The 13,293-nt window shown below is 33.8% G+C and overlaps 6 protein-coding genes across 6 annotated transcripts; 3 read left to right on the top strand and 3 right to left on the bottom strand.

Annotated features, from left to right (window-relative positions):
- Nucleotides 1-301: 301 nt before the first annotated feature.
- TVAGG3_0341680 (Apolipoprotein A-I family) lies at nucleotides 302-2,450 on the bottom strand (the record flags this gene model as incomplete). The annotated part of the gene is made up of 1 exon (XM_001581258.2): nucleotides 381-2,450. The coding sequence occupies one exon, from the start codon at nucleotides 2,448-2,450 to the stop codon at nucleotides 381-383; it is 2,070 nt and encodes a 689-aa protein (XP_001581308.1).
- Nucleotides 2,451-3,151: 701 nt separating this feature from the next.
- TVAGG3_0341690 (ankyrin repeat-containing family) lies at nucleotides 3,152-6,178 on the top strand (the record flags this gene model as incomplete). Its single annotated transcript, XM_001581257.2, has 1 exon — nucleotides 3,152-6,160. One exon carries the CDS (start codon nucleotides 3,152-3,154, stop codon nucleotides 6,158-6,160), a length of 3,009 nt encoding a protein of 1,002 aa, XP_001581307.2.
- Nucleotides 6,179-6,986: 808 nt separating this feature from the next.
- On the top strand, nucleotides 6,987-8,510 carry TVAGG3_0341700 (protein kinase-like (PK-like) family; the record flags this gene model as incomplete). Its single annotated transcript, XM_001581256.1, has 1 exon — nucleotides 7,154-8,404. One exon carries the CDS (start codon nucleotides 7,154-7,156, stop codon nucleotides 8,402-8,404), a length of 1,251 nt encoding a protein of 416 aa, XP_001581306.1.
- Nucleotides 8,511-9,371: 861 nt separating this feature from the next.
- TVAGG3_0341710 (serine/threonine-protein phosphatase PPA2A-related family) lies at nucleotides 9,372-10,310 on the top strand (the record flags this gene model as incomplete). The annotated part of the gene is made up of 1 exon (XM_001581255.1): nucleotides 9,392-10,306. One exon carries the CDS (start codon nucleotides 9,392-9,394, stop codon nucleotides 10,304-10,306), a length of 915 nt encoding a protein of 304 aa, XP_001581305.1.
- A 279-nt stretch (nucleotides 10,311-10,589) lies between these two features.
- TVAGG3_0341720 (uncharacterized protein) lies at nucleotides 10,590-11,129 on the bottom strand (the record flags this gene model as incomplete). The annotated part of the gene is made up of 1 exon (XM_001581254.1): nucleotides 10,590-11,129. One exon carries the CDS (start codon nucleotides 11,127-11,129, stop codon nucleotides 10,590-10,592), a length of 540 nt encoding a protein of 179 aa, XP_001581304.1.
- Nucleotides 11,130-11,619: 490 nt separating this feature from the next.
- On the bottom strand, nucleotides 11,620-13,219 carry TVAGG3_0341730 (uncharacterized protein; the record flags this gene model as incomplete). Its single annotated transcript, XM_001581253.1, has 1 exon — nucleotides 11,632-13,200. The coding sequence occupies one exon, from the start codon at nucleotides 13,198-13,200 to the stop codon at nucleotides 11,632-11,634; it is 1,569 nt and encodes a 522-aa protein (XP_001581303.1).
- Nucleotides 13,220-13,293: the final 74 nt, after the last annotated feature.

Consider the following 13,293-nt stretch of genomic DNA (forward strand, 5'->3'; position numbering starts at 1 on the left):
AATTCTTGATTTGAATCAAGATCCTCAAACATCTTACCAGAAATAAAAATAAAAAGATTGACAGAAATTGATTTTATCGCAATAATTCTGAGATATACTTCCAATTATTATGATCTAGTTAATTAATCCAATAAATAACGAAGCAAATACTCAAATAGAGTCATTAAGATAAGTGTCATCATATATTTAGATAAATTATTTTAATCTATTGAATATTGATGTCAAAGAATCGAATAGAATAGTCAGAAAGTAATTTGTTGATGGAAGCTCAAAAATCTAATAATATATTTTTTTTAACAATAAAAGAATAAGAATTTTTTTACAAAGAAATTAAGCTATTTCAGAAAACCAATATAATTAAACACCGTTTTATAATCAAGTTACTTCGAAGACTGCAATTCTCTCCTTGGAGAAGCAAATGTTCGACCAGTTCCATTCATTGAGTAGTAAAGTTCATTATCCGTGCCATAAACAAAGGCTGGTTTGCCAGGAGATTGAGTGACCATAGAAACTGGCGCTGCTCCGAGAATTTGGGCGGTTTCGGAATCTTGAATTGAACCTGTAACAGTTCTGTAGCCCATTCCGCAAGAAAGACATTTAGTGCACTTCCTAGCTGCAGCTGCTTCATCGAATTCTTGCGTCATATGCTTAATTAAGTTTTCTAATCTCTTCACATCATCAACTGTTGCGAATTTTCCATCGTTTCCTTCTTTGGCTTGGACCATTTGGATGACATTGCCGATACTTGACTTGAATTTCTCGAAAAGTCGTTCAATAAGGGCGCGATTAGGTCTATCGTTTAAATCTCTGTTTATCTTCTTAAGTTCTTCATCTGTTGAAGCGTTCTGATCGGAAAGCTGCTGTTCCAGAGCAGCCAAACGCTGGCTGAGTTGAGAAAGAGCTTCATTTGGATCTGATGAAACTAAATCTGGAAGAGGTTGAAGATTTGACTGGCGAGGTGATGTCTTCTGAGTAGAGGAAGGTGGTCTGACCTCGTGATCTTCAGAATTTCCGTTGTTTTGGCTGTTTTGTTCGTTGGATTTTTGCAAAGAACCATTATTAGAACTATTGCTGTTACCAGGTGATGATTTAGATGCTCCATTATCAATAGATGATGAATTTTTAGATGATTCAATGGTTACTCCAGATTTCATATTATTTCCGCGAGAATTAGGTCTTGGAGCTGTTTCTGTTCTGCTCTGAGATACTCCTGATGCTCCTGATGGTGGTGCAACAACTCCTGGAGCGTTAGAATGGTTGGATGAATCAGAATTTGATTTTTCTGAATTTCCTGAGGCCAAACCTGAAGAATTCTGATTGTTCGAACCAGAATTTAATCCGTTTTGGTTATTCTGAGCGTTATTGGAAAGATTTGAATTTCCATTATTGGAATTATTCGAATTTGAGCCATTTTCATTCGAATTTGATGCAGAAGGATAATTTCTAGTAAGAACAGCACCTCCTGATCCACTATTTCCTGCATTTTGATGCTTTTGGTTGTTTTGTAAGTCGCGAAGTGCTTTTTGAAGGTCGGAAATGGCTTCTTCCGCTGTATTGAGTCTTCTTCCGAGTAATCCGAGTGCGTTGTTTAGATTTTGATCGTTCGAATTTGCATTTTGTGCTACTGAAGAAGCAGAGTTGTTATCTGATGAAGAATTCGATGGAGTAGCATTAGATGTCAATGCTGATAATTGGGCATTCTCCAACGCGCGAATTCTGTCACTATTATTCTGAATTTTGTCAGAATTGTTAAGAATAAGCTGTTTAAGCTCATTGTAGATACTAGGATCGAATGTATTTGATGTTGATGAATTTCCTTGGCTTAGAGATGATTGTGGATTTTGAGATTCTGATTTATTGTTGTCAGATGAAGCATTTTGGCTCAATTCTTTATCTTTTGCATTGTCAGATTTATTTTCTTCAGCATTTGAAATCGAATTTGCTGTATTTTCTGGGAATTTTCTGTTTTCGAGTTCTGTTATGCGATTTTCGTGATCTTTAATTGTTCCATCCATTTTCTCTACCTTGCCATTAACGTTTTCCATTTCTTGATTAAGCTTATCTTCAAGATCTTTAAGGTCATGAGACATTTTTTCGATTTGTGCTTGATTCATTTCAATTTTGTCAGCATGATCCTTTAAGCAATCCTGAACTTTTGCGTCGTTTTCTTCAATTTGCTTCTGTAACGCGTCGGATTTTTCATTAAGTAATTTTTGTAATTCGTCGAACTTAGAATCAGCATCAGCTTTGTTATTTTCAACAATTTCACGTAATGCATCGAGATCTACTTTATCAGTTTTAGTAGGCAAAGCTTCAGTAAGAGAATTAATACTTTTTTCATGTTTTCCGATTAAGTCTAAGATATCTTCGAGAACCTGCTGAAGGGGACTTATTGACAAAGGAATAAGTCCACCATTTTGAATACGTGCACGAATATCTTCTTCAGCCATATTTTTTTTTTTCTAAAATTGAGCAAAAAAAAATTAGCAACGAGATTTGACACAGTTTACATTTTATAAACAAAATCTTCATATAATTCCATTATGTGTATAAAACACGATTTATCTGAACCACTTTTCTTTACAATCCTTTCCAAAGGGTGTTGTAAAGCTCTCAAAATTCGGGAATGCTTGAAAACGATTATCCACATCATAGAGGTTTATGGTGATTTAGTTTGAGCAAAATCTCCTGATATGGATTCTTCTACTCTCGATTAACAAATTTCTTCAATTCTGTTATTTATAAATGACTTTTCATGACAAATGTTGAAAAAAAAAATTGGCATAGAAAAACGCCTCTTTGAGCGATTGAAGGGACTACAAAAGGTAAGATCTTAGCCAAATCAGTCTAGTGTTACTTGAGGGTCCTGTCAACTAATTCTCGTAAGATATGATATTAACTACATGACTAGATATATGTGAACGAAATACTATTAAACATAATGCTTATTAAAAATTAATCAGATTCATTTAAATTTTGATTCTGTTTACCCTCTATTTCCAGGAATTACCGTTTAAGGTTATTTTTTGCAACATGAAACATAACTACAGAATACATTCTTTATCCCCATTAATTTGCTTTCATTTTTGATGAAGATAATGTAAACTTCAGAAATTCACTTTTTTTAGAAAAATTCACTTTTTTTTGCTTCATGAAGAAAGTAAATTATGAAGAGTTAATGGATTTGTACAAAGACTTTAATTATGTATACGATTCATTGTATAAGCTGAAGACTTTCAGCGAAGAAGGAATTAACAAAATTTATCTTGATATCAAAAATTTAATGCTTGAAACCAAACATGAATCTCCAAATCAAATTCTAACAATAATTGCTACTGCAATGCCTTTTAATGTCAAGTACATAAAGCCATACAAGGAAATTTTCAAAATGATTTATACAGAATATCATCCAATCTTTACAAGAAAAGAAATTCAAAGCACTCCATATATTTTGTGGGCAGACTTACAAGATGAAAATGGTGTTTTATTATCAACGAGGTATAGTTCTGAAATCGAAGCAAATAAAACTAAAGATTATTCATTGAATTTTATTGAAGAAAACACAATTTACAGAGCTATTATATATGATGACAAATTTTCTTTCATAATTTTCACGGAGACAGATAGTTTTGATATGAATCAAATGTTTCAGAGTGATTTGTATCCATCTTCACCTAATTCATTGCTTGAGCTATGCTGCTATCATGGAGCCGTTAATTGTTTTAAATTGTTAATTTCAAAATTTGATTCAATAATAACACCAAAATGTCTTTATTATTCATTTTTGGGCGGAAATCCAGACATTATTCATGAATGTTTGTTATATGAGATTCCAGATGAAAAATGCATGAAATATGCAATTATTTCACATAACATTGATTTTGTTACCTTTTTAATGAATGAATTTGCGTTAGAAATTGATTTAAATTATTGCACCTTATACCACAATTTTCAAGCATTTTTAGTTTATTTAGATCAATCAAAATACATTAACAAATTCTTTATTTATTCAGCATCCTTTTGCATTCCTTCTCTATGTGAATATTTCCTTTCACATGGTGCTTTTATTGACTCAAAAACTCAATCCGGAGAAACTGTACTTCATTTTGCAGCAAGATTTAATTGCATAGAAACAGGAGAAATTTTGATTTCGTATGGTGCCGATGTTAATGCTAAAGACAAAAATGGACGGTCTGTTCTTCATGAAGCCGCACGCAATAACACTAAAGAAATAGCCGAACTCCTTATTTCGCATGGAGCTGATGTTAGTGCTAGAGACAAAAATGGATGGTCAGTTCTTCATTCTGCAGCACGTAGTAACAGTAAAGAAATAGCCGAATTCCTTATTTCGCATGGAGCTGATGTTAGTGCTAGAGACAAAAATGGATGGTCAGTTCTTCATGCTGCAGCAAAAGCTAATAACAAGGAAACAGTCGAATTTCTTATTTTACATGATGCCAATGTTAATGCTAAAAACAATGATGGATGGTCAGTTCTTCATTCTGCAGCAGGTAGTAACAGTAAAGAAATAGCCGAATTCCTTATTTTACATGGTGCCGATGTTAATTCTAAAGACAAAAATGGATGGTCAGTTCTTCATTCTGCAGCAGATAGTAACAGTAAAGAAATAGCTGAACTCCTTATTTCGCATGGTGCCGATGTTAATTCTAAAGACAATGATGGATGGTCAGTTCTTCATTCTGCAGCAGATAGTAACAGTAAAGAAATAGCTGAACTCCTTATTTCGCATGGTGCCGATGTTAATTCTAAAGACAATGATGGATGGTCAGTTCTTCATTCTGCAGCACGTAGTAACAGTAAAGAAATAGCCGAATTCCTTATTTCGCATGGTGCCGATGTTAATTCTAAAAACAATGATGGATGGTCAGTTCTTCATTTTGCAGCAGATAGTAACAGTAAAGAAATAGCCGAATTCCTTATTTCGCATGGTGCCGATGTTAATTCTAAAAACAATGATGGATGGTCAGTTCTTCATTCTGCAGCACGTAGTAACAGTAAAGAAATAGCCGAATTCCTTATTTCGCATGGTGCCGATGTTAATTCTAAAAACAATGATGGATGGTCAGTTCTTCATTCTGCAGCAGGTAGTAACAGCAAAGAAACAGCCGAAATTCTTATTTCGCATGGTGCTGATATTAATGCCAAAGATAATGATGGATGGTCAGTCCTTCATATAGCTGCACTTAATAACAGCAAAGAAACAGCCGAAATTCTTATTTCGCATGGTGCTGATATTAATGCCAAAGATAATGATGGATGGTCAGTTCTTCATTCTGCAGCAGGTAGTAACAGTAAAGAAATAGCCGAATTCCTTATTTTACATGGTGCCGATGTTAATTCTAAAGACAATGATGGATGGTCAGTTCTTCATTCTGCAGCACGTAGTAACAGTAAAGAAATAGCCGAATTCCTTATTTTACATGGTGCCGATGTTAATTCTAAAGACAAAAATGGATGGTCAGTTCTTCATTCTGCAGCACGTAGTAACAGTAAAGAAATAGCCGAATTCCTTATTTTACATGGTGCCGATGTTAATTCTAAAGACAATGATGGATGGTCAGTTCTTCATTTTGCAGCAGATAGTAACAGTAAAGAAATAGCTGAACTCCTTATTTCGCATGGTGCCGATGTTAATTCTAAAAACAATGATGGATGGTCAGTTCTTCATTTTGCAGCAGGTAGTAACAGTAAAGAAATAGCCGAATTCCTTATTTTACACGGTGCTGATGTTAATTCTAAAGACAATGATGGATGGTCAGTTCTTCATTCTGCAGCAGATAGTAACAGTAAAGAAATAGCCGAATTCCTTATTTCGCATGGTGCCGATGTTAATTCTAAAAACAATGATGGATGGTCAGTTCTTCATTTTGCAGCAGATAGTAACAGTAAAGAAATAGCCGAATTCCTTATTTCGCATGGTGCCGATGTTAATTCTAAAAACAATGATGGATGGTCAGTTCTTCATTCTGCAGCAGATAGTAACAGTAAAGAAATAGCCGAATTCCTTATTTTACACGGTGCTGATGTTAATTCTAAAGACAAAAATGGATGGTCAGTTCTTCATTCTGCAGCAGATAGTAACAGTAAAGAAATAGCCAAATTCCTTATTTTGCATGGTGCATGCACTGTGAATAAGTAAAAATAAAAGTTACTTGCCACAATTATCAATAAAGATTTATTTCTTCTCTATGTGTTATAATAAGTATCCAAAGTTATAAAGCAAAATAAGATATCTTTATTTTGCATAGTAGGAGTTAGAACCTAAAACTCATAACTTAAGCTCCTAATATGAATCTACGAATATGAGTACAAATAGTTTATTCATAACCACATGCTCCCATCTCCCAGTGGTTGGGGCGCTTGTAAACTATTTAAAATTCAGCGTAAACTATTCATACCCATGCCAATAAGAGTCAAATGGAACTTGTGAGGGGCATATAACAAGGGGAGAACCAGGTTCTAGAGATTGGAGCGCGCCAGAGAGATTCTAATTTATACCAAACAAACAACCAATTGAAGCTCCATTTGGCGCTTGGTGAAGTATTCTCAGAAAGCTCAATTTTAAATATCAATAACATTATCTCACACTCTTTATTAATAGAACATATAATCATATTCTCCAGACAAAATTCTGGATACGCGTTTTCCACAGTATTAATATATTAAATATATTAACGTAATCAAGAAGAAGCAGAAAATTCATAAAAATATCTCTAAAACGATTTATCATCAACAAATTTTATGTTTTAAACTGCAGTTTTCCACAATCAGATGGTAATTATGCCAACTTTATCGATTTATATCATCATCTAACTATATTATACACAGACTATCCTTGAACTCTTTAAAAGAGTTTTATTTTATATAAATCAGTTTTTTGCTGTGAGGGAAAACTGATTGCTACAATAAAACCTCTGTGAAATGATTCTTTTGCCCTATCACAATTGATCAATAAATTTGTCACTTTTTGTTCCCACCATGCCATGCAAAATCCTTACAAAGCGCCAACATAATTTTAAATGGACAGGTGAGCTGAAGTGTTTGAAAAATTTAGTATGAATAAAATATCCACCCTCAAATAGGATTTTTCTCTCCCTTTTTTCATCAAAAAATTTCCATAACTTTTTTTTTCATGGAGAAATATGATTCTAATTTTAATGAAAAGGATGCATTTGCTAAGTATCTTTGCAGAGAAGAAACAATAGATCAAGATATTCCAAGACGTGCACTTCGCGAAGCTTTTATTCCATGTTCAATTAATCATCCAGGTTTTGTGAAAGTTTTAGCATGGAGTATGGAACCAAGAGGTAACATGTTGCAAATGAAATTGAGTTTGGAAAAAAGAAAACCATATGAAAAAAGTATAAAATTCAATTCTGAACAACTAGTAGAGATTATATACATTGCTTTTAGGGAACTCAGATATATTAATGATTCATTAGGTGTATACCATAAAGATATAAAACCAGCCAATATTGTTTTCATTGAAAATTTCGAGATTACGCCAGGTAAAACAATTGCTTATTTCCCCAAGTTTACTGACTTTGGCCTTATACGTGCACTTGAAAAAGATACACAAGCTTCGACTACTTCACAAACAGCTGGGTTTTCACCCAAATGTTTCACGCATTTCGTAGATTTCTTTGATAAATATGCTCTTTTCCTCACATTTAACGAGTTTATCAATATCAATTACAAAGATGGCAAAAATTTCTCAATAATTTCTACAATTCGAAAAATCGCAATAAAACTTGACAAAATACAGGAAGAATATACTAAATTGAAGGAATATGTAAACGATATATCCAATAACTTTGAAGAAATGATGTTTGAAGACCCTGAAGTCAAAAAAATCCTTTCTCCGATCAAAAATTTCTATGATTCACTATTTGTTGTGGAAACTGATATAATTAAAATACTTAATGGCGATAGGAAGGCATTCTTTAATACATTTTTGCTTCAAAAAAATTTATATAAAATTGAAGATCCAAGAATGTATTTATGGTTTTACATATTCTTCAGAGATGGTATTTGCTGCCCGAGGAATAAGTATTTGGCCGATCATTTCTTACATTTGACCCTTCATCCAAATGATCCAATGGATTCAACGCCGCTGAAAACATCTCTCGCCAAAAATGACCCTGATGCATGGTTCGCATACGGAATTCTGAATTTGGATGTTAACAACGAATTGAGCGAAAAAATCTTTACAAAATTCTTAGTTTCAATCAAAAAGGACTATGGCAAGTATGAGAAATATACAGACGCATTAGCTTATTACTTTTATGTGAAAGGTTTTGAAGATAAATTAGATAAATTCTTGGGAATGCATTTCACAAAAGAATTGTATTTGAAAAGATTAGATGACTATATTACTGACTAAAATGATTGTTTTTCACTGTTAGAAATAAAATATCAATTTAAATTTTGCTTTTTGAAGTCTTAAAAACTCGTTTTTCTTGTATTAATTACAATGACTTTCATCTTTCTCTCATATAATCATGCCAATTAAAAAAATTTCTTTCTTATATTAGAGTGCATTTAAGATTATTGTTTGTCGTCATAAGTATTCGAACTTATTTCTATACAAATGCATTATGAGCATGCAATGAATTCAGGTTCTTTGCATAAAATTCAGCTGATATCATATAATAGCTGTTCACAAATTAATTTCAACAACTATAACAAGGAGAAGTTCTCTCAAGTCTCAGAGAAATTTCAACAAAGAATATTAAATTCGAGTTATACATATCCGCAATTTGTTTATTTTTATTGAATATTGAGTACACTTCATATCAGAGTAAATGCATCATGATCCTTAAAAACGAAAATAATATATGATCTTTTTCTGCTTGATTCAAATATGACGATCAATAAACTGAGATGCACATTATAATTATTTTTTAAGATAAAAAAGCTAATACACTTAATAGTACGTAATATAGTAAATTTACGAAGTTTGATCAAGAAACGATTAACGAGAGAACTGATTCCAACTGCATAAATAAGCCAAGAAATCTTCTGACGGAACTTAGTGATTAGTCACATAGACAGAGAAAATGAAAATGAAAAAGATTTAATCAAATTTTCTCTTTCTTTAAGAAATAGTCCATAGTTAATAGAACACCAATACACATAATCCTGTTTAGCATTAATCTAGCCAATGATGCACATAGTAAATAAATAAGGTGTTTAATTTGGTCAATTGTGACTTCTAATAAAAAAAATTATCCTTCAGCGAACGCAATGTAATTAAGATTAGTAGCATCTACTAATAGTATAAGCTCGAGAAAAGCACGTTTAATTTTTCATAATCAGTTTGTGTTTATTATCTTTTGTAAATTTTGTAAATTTTTAGTAGTGATTTGGAATGCTCGATGTTAATAGGTTGATCACTACTTTAAACAACTGCCAAGTCCCAAATGAAAAGGATCTATTTCCATTATTCGACAAGGCAATTGAAATTCTTCAAACAGAAAGCAATATCAAAGAATTAAGGTCCCCGATTACGGTATGCGGTGACATTCATGGTCAATTCTTCGACCTTCAAGAACTTTTCAGGGTTGGCGGAGAATGCCCTGACACAAATTATATCTTTTTAGGAGATTATGTCGATAGAGGTTATCATTCTGTAGAAACATTTCTACTCCTATTATGTTTATTCGTAAAATATCCTTACCGCATGACACTGCTTCGTGGAAACCATGAAGCAAGACAAACAACTCAAGCGTATGGTTTTTATGATGAATGTGTCAGAAAATTCGGATCAGCAAATATATGGAAAGCGTGCACAAATTTATTTGATTTTCTCCCAATAGCGGCCCTCATTGACGGTCAAATTTTCTGTGTTCATGGTGGCCTTTCTCCAGATGTTAAAACTCTCGACGATATCAGGCAAATTGAAAGAAAGATCGAACCTCCAAACCAAGGAGCATACTGCGACCTACTTTGGAGCGATCCCGACAATATTGAAGGATACAGTTCCAGCCCAAGAGGCGCTGGATATCTTTTTGGCGGAGATGTTGTCAGAGCGTTCAATGAGCAGAACAAGACAACATTCATCTGCCGCGCACATCAACTTATGATGGATGGTTATAGTTTAATGTTCAATGATACTCTTGCCACCGTTTGGAGTGCTCCAAACTACTGTTATAGAAGCGGAAATGTTGCATCGATTCTTGAGTTCGATGAGCATCTTAATAGATCTTTCAAGATCTTCGAAGCTACACCACCAAATGAATGCCAGAACTCATTACAACCACCTGTTCTTGAATATTTCTCATAAAAATCTATATAATTATTAATTTTATTTTCTATTTTTTTAAAAAACTTTTTTATCCTTATCTCAAAGCTCTCACTTCAATTTCTTTTTAACTCTATAGCTATTATTTTCTAAAATCTCAAATAAAAATCAAAAGATATTTCAATTATTTTTTATAAAACAAACAAAAACATCTGAAAATATATAAAAATAACAATAAAGTAAATACTCTATCAGTACAAAATAATATTAGACTATCAATTTGATCTTCATGGGAATTTAATGTTTTTCAAAGGCCAAAACATCGTTATTTATCCCATTTGTTAGTTTCTCGACAGTGCTGAATGGCATCGTTTAATGAGGGCTCAAAAGTACCCCAATTATGTGACATCCATTCAAGTAATCGCATTTTGGATTTCTTGAGTTTCTTAAGTATAGGTATTGAATGTTTTGCAGAGAAATATTGAGCTATTATTTTCAAATCAACAGATTTAAGTTTTCGATTCGCGTTTTTCTGAATTACTTGTAATATTTCTTGTGCATTATCTGAAATAGCCTTGTCCTTAGACTGTGATTGCTTTGATACAAGATTATTTTCTAAATCATCTAATATTGATGGTAAAGCGTTGTCTTCTTTAATACTTTCATAAAATTCTGTTGCTTCATCTTTCGTTTCTGCAGGAGTTTCAATAGGTTTATCAGTTAAACGATATAATAATTCATTAAGAGGTTTAATCGCAATTTTACGAAGATGAGGATCATCACTAAGGATTGTAAGGATTGAATCATGTATATCATTTAAAGTTTGCTTCTTTTCTGTTGTCCTTCTAACATTATGCACAGTCATTAAATTTTAGCGGCGCAACACACCGATATAATTAGACTTTACTATTGCAATTTTAAACGGTTATCTCACAAAAAAACACTTTGATATGAAAAGCTCAAGATCATGTCACACTTTTGAAGATATCAACCTCTTTCATTCATGTAAGTTTGGCTTCCTTTGGTCAATATTATTAGGAAAAAACCTATGGTTTGTTTTCATGAGAAAAATGATTTGTTTGCTAGAAAGATTATTATGGTATAGATTCGGCTATTTTGATTCATAAGGTGAGTAAAGATATTCCAAGCCTTCAAGGATGATTACAATTGGCTTATAGGATACCTTACACCATTGTACTGAGTTTAATTGATACAAAATTGAATTGCTTTTCTCTGTTGAAATATATGCAAAATCATATATTTTCCGTGTAAACATCTCAATTCTATCATTTGTTGAGAACCATACGGAAAGAATATGAAATAAGAATTTATTTTTTTTTTGAAAAAAATACTTATAAAAAAATAGTTTACCAGTCTTCAGTAGATTCTTCAGTTCTTTCATCATCCTCAGAGTCCTGGAATGCTTCTCTACGACGTTGTTCGTGAACGAGAAGTTCTTCCAATGAAAGTTCGTTCTGGTTGATTTCCTTCTCCTTTGGAATTGGCTTTGGAGGTGGTCTGTTGTCTTCTGAGATCTTTCTGAGCTTGAAGTTACCTGCTTTGATGAGATCCAGGTGAGTTAAAGGTCCTGTTGGCTGCTTTGGCTTGTTTACCATGTCCGGAGTGACCTTCGTCAGTCCTGCCTTTAACTTGTTCTGGATTTCGTTCTTCAGCTGGCCCATGTCGATGCCACCACCTGCAGGAGCTGTAGTAGGAGGCTTGTTCGCGTTCGTTTGGACACTTTTGAGTTTTGGAGCCGAAGACAAATCGAAAGAAGGACTTGGAGGCGGAGGAAGTCCAGAAGGAGGTGGAGGAGGGGGCGGAGTTGGTGGAGGAGCCATGGCGGGTGCGGCTGGTGCTCCACGCTGTGAAACAAAGGAATTTTCTTCGACGGTTTCTTTCAAATAAACATCGTTTCTGACAACGAAAGATAAATCGAGTTCCACGCGCTGTCTCATCTCCATTTGAGAGAACGCTGATGTTGCACGTGTAGTAAGTTCGCAGTCGATGAGTTTCGGAGGTTGTCTGGTTGGTATCGTTGGAACAGAAATCGCATTCGGATAATTTTGAAGTCTTGGTGGTTGTACGAGCTTCAGGATGGGTGCTTGACGTGGCTGCTTCTCGAAAATGTCGACAGTAATATGCCCCATGTTGGATTTCTTTGAATTTCCCACTTGAATTCCACGAGCAGCTTGTGGAACTCTTTTTCCGCCGCCAACGCCGTAATTGGTAAGGTTATTGCTGCGGGGAACGTAATGGCCTTTATGGCGCCAGTTCTGTGTCTCTCCTTTAGGCGGTGGAGCGTTTAATCTTGTATTTGGTGGTAAAACAGAGTCAAATGGAAGAGGCTGAGCTGTATCAGGCTCAATTTCATATTCAGCTTGGGATACTTTCTCTTGTACCTTCCTCTTTGGAGCATTTTGATCTGCACGGTATTTTTCTAAAAGTTCCTTTTGAAGTTGCTTCTCGTAGTATTTAGGATCTGAAAGTTCGAGGTTAGCTTCGTTAACGTTATCGATGAGGTTCTCGAAATTGTTGAGGTTAAGCTGTTCAGGAAATGTTTCACCGAATTGGAAGAACGAATTGATTGGAAGTTCGTACGTATTTAGTTTTGGAATAGGGACGAAAACTTTTGAAGGATGCTTATAATCTTTAATACTCTTCTTAGAGTTTTGATGAATTATTTTTGCGCTGAATTCATTGAAAGAAGTTACTTTCGTTTGAAGATTATATAATCTTAATTCTGTTTCATTAAATGCTATATCAAGATCTTTGAAAATCTCAATAGCTGCTTTCTGAAGGAAAATCATTTGTTTCATGATTCCAAAATTGTAGATATTCTCATAAGAAGTAATATTTGGAATGAAATCCGTCTTTGTTAATGAACGGACTGCTTCTGGATCATAAATGCACGGCGAAACACATGCCGGATACATTTAAAATGAAGCAAATTTCCTATGACAAAAAAGTGACGTGTTTTACATGAATACAACAATCATCAATTGATTATTGCACGTTTATATGTTTTA

Source organism: Trichomonas vaginalis, chromosome V, assembly GCF_026262505.1.
Source record: "Trichomonas vaginalis G3 chromosome V, whole genome shotgun sequence".
NCBI classification, from domain to species: domain Eukaryota; phylum Parabasalia; order Trichomonadida; family Trichomonadidae; genus Trichomonas; species Trichomonas vaginalis.